The following is a 9,136-nucleotide window of genomic DNA, read 5'->3' as shown; positions in this document are numbered from 1 at the left end:
GATCCACCGCACCGTGCAAATATAACGTACATATATACGGTACGGTAACGTACACCGTGCATATATAACGTACTGTTATACACTGATAGCCTTCTGAACTCCAAAAGCTCCAGCCCACATCTGTTATTAGACTGCTGTTCAGTCAAGGGCACACTGCTAGCAGGAGAGTTTACATTTTAGCATGGAAAGTAGAGAAAATGCAACGACTGGCTGCCAGATCAATCAAGGCTGCCACCTTACAGGACTGTCTGTCAATTGATCTGACAGTGCTTGAAGTGGGGAAATGAAAGATGCCTAAACGCAGGAATGAAGTCAGGAGGATTTGTGAGCCTAGGACACTTTTTTTTTTTTTTTTTTTTTTTTGAGAAAAAGAAGAAGCTCTTTCACAATAATAAACATCTCTAACTTAAAAAAATCTGGAGTTATTTTCACTGCAAATAGATGAGGAGCAGTGCAGGAGACAAGAGTAGAAAATTTCTAATTTCCAGAATTAATTTACCATTCTATATTCCTACAACTTGATTAATTTTTTTTTGCTGTACATTTTGTCTTTTAATTAAAAAAAAAGAGCAAACTATATTTTCAGAAGATGTTGTTTTGCCGATATGTCTACACTGTGCCTTTTGCATGTTTCTCCACTGCTGTTTATTTTTCCTGTTTTTGAGGATAGAAGGAGAGCAAGAAAGGGAGGAAGAATTAGTCTATTATTTTTAATAAAGGCTGGAAATACGTATCCTTAGCCATAGATTTATTAAGAAATGCATCCTACTTTTCTTTCTTCATATTTAGGTGGACAGTTCCAAATCATTCAGTGAAATAACCTCACCATTGTCTTTCTGCAATGTGAAGAAAAGTTTGAAATTAGCGAGAGATTCTTCCAAATCTCACGTGAAACGAGGTACTTATCTGTAAGGAAATTTTTCTAATACCAGCACTGATGTTACCAAGTATCTGAAAGAAACCTGTACATGTACAAAATACATGTCAGATTTTGCTGTTTGCAGAACTGGTCACAAAGGAGAGTGCTGCCTAGGATGAACAGGTAGCAATACCTAGAAAACTGTGGCCAAGACTATTTAAGCGATATAGGCAGAAGTTCCAAAAAGTGATTTTTTTTTTCCGTTTGAATGGCATATCTCTCTAAAGAAAACTATCTTGAAGACAATTCAAGAAAAGAGAGCTTGATTTTTTTTTGTCCTAGGCGTTATTGTCTAAGAGAGATGTAATCAAAATACTGGAATAGAGATACATAATTAAAATTTACAGAGAGCATTTCCTGTAGGGAACCTTTTATGTGAATCCATGTTTACTTCAGTGCTAATGTGTTGAAAGTCAAAGTAACAATGTAAATTAATTGCCGATAATGTCACTGAAATACTTTTTTTTTTTTTTTTAGCTTTAAGTTTTAATAACTGTGAAATGTCAAAAACCTCAGTTAAGGTGAGTAACAAGTGAAGTAACAAGTAACAAGCGAAGTATTCCATCTGTTTTGTTATTAGTTTAGCCTATATGTTCTAAAGAAAGAATTATGTGAGGAAATTCGGTGGTTTGGAAAATGCTAAAGGGTAAGGCTAGTTTTCAGAGGCACATTTTCAGAGGAAAATGTGAGAATCTTGGAGCCAATAATTTGGCTCTAAAAAAATGAATGCCCTGCAGCATTAAGCAATATTGTATTTAAAAAAAATCACATCACATTATTTTCAATGAATATCCTTTATTTTGCAAAAATTTTAGGGCTAGTCTATATGAAAGTTTCCCTGCCCAACTGTACTGGATATCTAGAGACCACGTTTTAGTAAAAAATCTTATTAGTGGTCTAGGATTAATTAAGTAGAGAGTAGACCAGAAGGCTCTTTGCTAATGCCTGCATTTCACTTGTGGGCATGTCAAGTAAAGTTATATCTGTGTTAGCACTAGTTTAACTTGTTTGACTATAAGCAGCAAAACTAATGTAGTGTCATCACAAATAGGAGGGAGTTAGTTGTGCAAATGGAATCCAGGATTCCCAATACAGCTACTAAGGAACATCACTGCTAGCAAAATAAAACCTCAACTGACTTGAAAACCGTTCCGTATTCTGCCGTATGCTGCATTAATACATCTGAATGACTACAACTATATCCAAGAATTAGCAATTATCTAAGCAAACTACAGTGAAAGACGGTTTGACATCTAGTCTAAGATAGTCATCTGAGCTTTTTCCATATGCAGGGGAAAGATATGATTCATTCTTTCGTAAAATCATCAGCAACTTGTTTGTATGTCCTGTAGCGTCTTATACCTTTGCTAATGAGATAATTCCAGGCTAGAATAATGTATTTGATAAGCTTTTGTCAGCAGCTCATCAGTGTAAAGTATTCTGATGTTTTTTTAAATATGGTGACACTTTTAAAGGCTTTCATTTCATATACCTCACAGTGAGTCTACCTATGTTTTTTAAGTTTGGCAATATAAATTAGCTTAACACTAGTATTTTTTATCTCCTTGGTCCCTTTCTTTCCCTTTTTTCTTCTGTGTTAAATGTCAATTGTAGCTACTGACTTKTTTTTTTTTTTTTTTTTCTGCAGATTATCAGGGAGCCAGCTGAACAGGCTCCTTCTGATTCATCGTCCTTTGAAACAGATAAACCTTTCAGTTACCATCAGTGTTCTCCCAATCAAAAGTATTTAGCTTTTCACTGTGCAGCTCCATCTGCTACCTCCCAACAGCTAAAGACACCAAATCCTGCTCGAAGTCCCTCTCCTCTTCAAAACAGGTTATATATTCATAATCAGAGCAACATTGTTCTACGAGAGTATAAGTTGAATGATGATAAGAATTCACATTCTGTCTTCTTGGAAAAATTGTATGCRTGATTCTCAGAAAAAAAAATTAGAAAAATTGTGGCAATTAATCAGGAATCTAGTATGGATAAATGGAAAATCTATGGTTCTTCCAGTTCAGTTTCTTTCATTGTCTTGGTCACTTCAGACACTTCAGTGTGAAAAACTCTATTTAGTTGATAGTGGACTTTCAGCTGCCCAGAGAGTGAGAGATTTCCGTTCCATCTGTATTGTTGTTATAATTGTAATACAACATTTTTGTTATCACAGAAGAGTTTTCTGCATTTTATGCTGCAGATCCAAGGATTAGTGACATCTTAGATAGAAAAATACAAGTAATGTATTCTTTTTGATTGTATTCACATTATTGTTTCTAAAGCTTGTAGAGTGCTCTCATGATCTTTACCTGGAGAGGAATTTAGATGCAGTTTCCTCTCCCTTTAGCATGCTTTGGTTTGTGTCTACCAGAGGTGAACAGCCCTTTCCATCCGTTCATGTAGAAGCAGCCAGTGCTTCTGGTTGTGTGTGCTAGTTTAGATGACATTTTTGTGGGTTAAACTGATAGGATGAAGATAGTTCCCTAGCAAGAACAAGTTAGGTGTTTGCAGGGGGATTCCCCCTCTCCAAATGGAGGAACGTGTAGCCTGGGTCCTGTGCTCTGTTTTGGCTCAGCCTCTTGAGTTGAATGCAAAGTCACTSTAGGCAATCAAGACACAACTGGCCTTCAGCTTTGGGGAGGAAAAGAATGTAGGCTTCCACTTCTGACAGTATCCCCTTCTTCCCATGTGCTTAGGGCAACTCAACTTTTCTATCTGTTTATTGAGTATTTGGAGTTCAGTGCACAATGGGATGCAGGTTTTCAGCATTTCCTCAGGAAGGGAAGCTTCCATCCTATAAGGATGTTAATGAGCCCAAGCTTGTCACTGTTGCACATAGAGATATGGTCTTGTTGCYTCTGTGCAGCAGTGTCCTCTTGCTTCCAGGTCAGCACCTTCCTCTGTCTCTGTGAACCTTCCAAGAATCAAATGAAGTTTTTCTGATGTGAAATTAGTCACGCTGCCAAGTGAGAAAAAGAAGCCATAGAAACTGGTCAAGTTTGAGACAGGCCCCAAAAACACTACCGAGAGCCACCTCTTCCTAGGGCACCAGTTGACAAAGTGCTTCAAGAGCTGTAGCTGTTGCAAGCTCTTGTTGTCTCACTGCTGTGTCCAAGAGAGAATTTCACAATGCAATGAATGCAATGCAATGAATGTGCCTTCATTTTGGCAGATCTTTACATGCAGAAACCTGGTATTCAGAACACTAAGATGAATGATTTTTCYAGGCCCTGCATCCAACAAATAGGTTGTATGTTAGATAAGTTTGTTGGTAGCATTGCAGATTTTCAGGTCTGCTCTCACCCTGTGAGAGTTGTGCAAGACATGAGTGAGGTCTCCAGCTTAAAGGGGCACAGCAGTTTCGTTTTTCTTAATACAGCTCTAACTATTGTTCTGTAACTATTGATGGTACTGAAGCTGGATTATGCTATGCTCTGAGTAGAGTTTTGCCCCACATACACACCGTCTTTCAGGGGCAGCTTGAGTTTGTGTTTATCAGGCCAAGCAACACCAGCACACCAGGAATGCTAACTTCCTTCCACACTCATCGTGCACCCACCTGTCAGCGCTCACATAGGTCCCCAAGGAYACTGTATTTTGTCCTTCCTTCCAAACTGCTGTTTGTGACTACTCCTTGGGACTCCTCAGCCCAGCACTGCAAGGCAGGTCATGCCAGTCTCCTCCTGGGGACGGAACAAGGACATATGAGTGATTTAAAGAAGTGCTGTTGTGCTTTGCTGGAGCAGTCCCTTTGGGAGAAATGGTTTCTCCTTGACCACTCTATATTAGGCTGGCGTTTGCTTTCCATGTGGGCTGTGGAGCCCCTTGGTTATACATCTTCTCACTTCCAGTTGTGTGGTTCCATAAGAGATTGAAGTATATATGTATTTCCCCACCCTGGAAAAGGAAGAACACTAATTTTTCTTGAGTTTATTTCTTAATTTGACTATTAGTTTCTAGATATATAAAAATGGTGCTGTAGTGAATCATTTTCTCTGTAAAGTGTCTTAAAAGAAACATAGAAAAAATTCCTTGTCCGGGAAATGCATCTTCAGCACAGTTGTCAATTTGCATGGTTCAAATTATTTTGCTAAATATCACTGACTGACAGAATTATAAATATGCTATTAAAGAACCAATATTTTTCTTACCAAGCAAATACAAAAGATGTTCTCTAAACCATTAACTATATAATCTTCCTGATAGTAAGACAGTGGGAATAGACTTTAAATGCTTCTTATGTGTATCATGGCTTACCCTTTTCAATACAATCAAAGCCAGCTACACTTCTCTCTATTGACAGGTGTGGGGGAAGAGACACTACAAATGATGAGGAGAGAGAGAGAGGAGTCAAGGACAGAAAGAGGTAGGRAGCATAGACAGACAGAGCAGAGAGCATTTAATAAGAGAGAGGAATGGAGGCAATGGGTATAGGAAGCCTACAGAAAATGTCAGGAAGAAATAAGCAGCTGAAGGAGGACAGGGACAAAAGCAAATTTGTTTCTAGGTGTTCCTGTTGAGAGAGAATGTTTGCACTCCAGAGAGGAATGAGACATGAGTGTTTGGTCTCCTCCAGCAGGTCGCATCCCGATGCAGCTTCCAGCTGGGAGAAAATCAACGAGCGGGTGCGGAGTCTCCTCACGTCCGCACAGGCCAAGCAGCGGCTCTCCTCGGTGAGCGTCCGTGCGGCAGCTCAAGAGGCACCAGGGGTGACGTGACAGCGTCTCCGGGGTCCAGGCTTGTGGCCCCTCCACCCAGGAGCCCGTACACGGGCCCGTTTGGGGTGTGCACCCCACAAGGTGCAGGCCAGTCTCAGCTAGGCAGTGTTTCCTCGCTTCCCTGCTTCCGAGTGCCACGGTCGGGAGGTCAGCAGGGGAGTCTYGGGTTCCCACTTGTGAATGAGCACAGCACGGTGCCAGCGGCACGGGAAGGAAAAGGATGGTGCAGGTGGACACCACGTAGAGTGAAAAGCCAAGTATCCAAACAGGCTCTCGGATTGCTGTGCTATATCAAGTGAGGGAAACTGTACAGCGGCCACAGAGCAGCAGGAAAGCTCTTCCTCCAGCACACTGCATGTATTGAAATGTCAGACGTTTATCTTCCATTCTGTACTAGAAGCCCTAGTTCACCACTTCGCAACATCGTGTGGCAGTCCTCTCAAGAAAGTGGATTTTTGCTCTCGACTGTGAAGTGAAAAATAACTCTGCCAACCTGCTATTGGAAAAAGTTGTCCCCTCTGCTTTGCACCAAATTAAGCAATTTTTTGTCTCATTCCTAAGCAGTGATAGCAGTTGCAGTTTTTTTGATTGCTTAATATGCCTTATGCCAAACACTGAATGTCAATGTTCTTCATAAAATCAAATATATAAAAATATATATATTTCACACTTGCCTTAAACAGATCAGTACTTTCTTGTTATTCTCTCTACTTTAGTGGTATTTAAATAGGGATAAATTTGAAGCTGAAATTAGGCTGTCATTTATGAAGAACACATAGAAGTATTTTTCTAGCTTGTCCTTCTGATCTCAGCTTCCCTTAGGAATGTTGATTTCAACTTAACATGTGTACCTGAAGCACTTCTAAGGTTACTACAAGTTTGTAATAAAAGRAAGTGCCGTTTTATCCAATTTATTAAGTCTCACTTATTGTCTAATATTTGTCACAACCTCTAGGTGGAGACAAAGTTCTAGTGAATGTCTTTCCCTTGGCATTTATTGCCCTTCTTAAATGAATTAAATTCTTCTTAAATGAATTTTAATATTAACTGTTGAGAAGACCATAAGGGACAGAGAACAGTGTTTGTTGCCCTGAGCTGGTTTGACACTTTGGGAAATAATGAAAAGTTTTACCTTGGACTATGTACTTTCCTGTGTTCTTCTCAGGCAATGAAGTTGACTTGAGGTGCTTTTTTATAGGGAGCTACTGAGAATGAAATTGATGATGTCCTTGAAAGAAGATCTGTCTGTCTGAGGAATTCCCAGCCTAATGACTCAGGGAGTGAAGCTAATGCTAAGAAGCTATTATAAGAAAGGTAAGCAGCATATATCTTTTATCTTATATAATGGCAACATTTGAAAGTATTTATCAAGTTCTGAGGAATCTGGATAAACAATTAGGACAGCTGACATACTGGAATATTTAGGGCCACTTTTTTAGACCCTAAACAACAGCTAGCTGCTGTCTCTAAGTAAAATAATCTTTCTTTATTATAATAATGTTTCATGCCTGATCCTTTTAGGGCCTCCATTCCAAACTCTTCTTTCAGAGTGGTATTTTGTGATTCCTATAAAATTTTTTAAAAATATATTGATGGCAGATTTTTTTTTTCTTTTTATATTTTCAGTATTATTTAATATTTACCTCTTATTTATGGGTTGTCATTCTTGAGGTGAATGTTTAATATTCCCATGGAAACTTCCCAATAAAGAAGCAATTGCTTTAATAAGTGGAAATGCAGGGAAAATTACCTGTGAATATTGAGGACTCTTCTGTGTGTGSGATGTATTAATTTGGGAAGTCAGACAGTGAAACTTGCAAAAGAGTGTGAGCTGGCCAGCTCTAACAAAGTTAAATGGCAGGAAAGAAAGAAAAAGAGAAGGAGGAGTGTTACATTTTTCATACAGTACTGCCCACAACTTTCTATGCCCCCAGGTTTTTCACTACTGTTCTCATTTTTTCATATTATCTCTCCTCACTCCTTTGCAGACCAGACAAATTGCAGGTGAAGGGAATTCCTCTTTTATCTTTTATCTGATTGTGCCGTAGAGTTAGGACATACATCTAGTCTTTATCTAACAGAGATTTTTACTGGTTTGCTTTTCATTACTATTAAAAAATAATATAGGACTTCAGCAGGACTACTAGTCATGTTTATGGAAAGAAACCAGAGCATCTCGAGGGCTAAAACTGTATGATCCTATTTTCATGTGAATTTCATGTGAATAGCTGATGAAACATTTAAAAGCCAGTGCTTTAAAGCCCTTTTTACCTTACCTGACCCCAGTGAAAGCTGACCAATGCTTTTCCACCAGCCATTACCTCTTGAATTGCACTTATAAGGCTCTGTGGTCCAAGGTACAAAGGGGATATACAGAAAGATTGKAAAGTCTTGACCATTTGCTTACAAAATAGCTTATGGTGTCCTGAAAAGCATGATGATAGGCATAATATCCTCGCCACGTAGCAAATTCCTCACATGGCTTCTTTTGTTAATAAAGAGTCTGGAATGTGTCCTGAGCTTGCTGGATCCCCTCRGCATGATCAGGTTGAGATGGCCGACAGGAGATGACACAGAGTATGAAGAAACAGTGAGATATATCGTAGCGTCCTCACTTAAGTTCCCCTCGCTTAAAACTCAGTGGGAATGTCATTTTACAATGGCCACAGTTATCTTCCCTTTTTTTGGGACCTACACTCTGGTTACTCTAAAAAAGCTTATCAAGATATGTTGAAGTCCTAAAACTTAATTAAAACATGTTTTTCAGAAGTTGTTGTTAAACATAGTTTTCTCAGAGACCATAGTTCAGCAGTGCTGTTAATGAAACATTCTTGCAGATACCCTGGCTCTTGAGCAGTAAAGTTTTTCTTGTCACTGTAGGTGGAACAGCACAATGACTCCTGGAAACTGATCTGAAGAACACAGTGAGATGCTTCTGTTCCAGCTGAACAGTGCTATCTGCCACTGCATAGGCATGTCTGATTAAATGATTACCAGTGGCTTCAAATATAACTGTCACAGAGGTGTGAACTTACTAGCTTCTTAGTAATGCAAAGGCAAGTTTTTGAGTCTTGTCTCTGGTCTCTACTTTCTTTACATTTTGCACTTAAAATTACTACTGAAGAATTACAGTCCTGGAGCTGATGATCTAAAGGACTACTCTTCTCAGTGTATGTCCGTAAAAATAAGAGTCCCTTTACTGCATAATTACTATCATATATTCTCTACCTTCTTGGGAAAAGGTAGCTGAAATGGTTCTTTAATACATATACTCAAAACCCCAGGCGGGTTTTGAAGACCTCTAGAGAAAGAGACTCCACAACCTCCCTGRGCAGCCTGTTCCACTGCTCTGTCACCCTMACAGTAAAGAAGTTCCTCCTCACCTGGAGACGGAACTTCCTGTGCCCCAGCTTGTGGCCATTACCCCTCGTCCTRTCGCTGGCCACCAGTGARAACAGCYTGTCCCCTTCCTCCCTGCATTCTCCCTTCCTGAACTTAT

General features: G+C 39.4%; 1 protein-coding gene across 1 annotated transcript in view; it reads left to right on the top strand.

Annotated features, from left to right (window-relative positions):
- The window catches only part of SPATA6L (spermatogenesis associated 6 like), a 21,940-nt gene extending 13,018 nt beyond the window's left edge, over positions 1-8,922 (top strand). The window contains exons 7-12 of the mRNA XM_026039701.1: positions 790-898; positions 1,397-1,440; positions 2,568-2,755; positions 5,499-5,592; positions 6,836-6,951; positions 8,518-8,922. Of these exons, the coding sequence (XP_025895486.1) occupies positions 790-898; positions 1,397-1,440; positions 2,568-2,755; positions 5,499-5,592; positions 6,836-6,946 (546 nt within the window). The 3' untranslated portion in view covers positions 6,947-6,951; positions 8,518-8,922. The remainder of the gene's footprint in view (positions 1-789; positions 899-1,396; positions 1,441-2,567; positions 2,756-5,498; positions 5,593-6,835; positions 6,952-8,517) is intronic.
- Positions 8,923-9,136: the final 214 nt, after the last annotated feature.

This window comes from Nothoprocta perdicaria, unplaced genomic scaffold, assembly GCF_003342845.1.
Source record: "Nothoprocta perdicaria isolate Ctin4 unplaced genomic scaffold, notPer1 scaffold_238, whole genome shotgun sequence".
NCBI lineage: Eukaryota > Metazoa > Chordata > Aves > Tinamiformes > Tinamidae > Nothoprocta > Nothoprocta perdicaria.
This window is presented reverse-complemented; position numbering and strand designations above follow the sequence as displayed.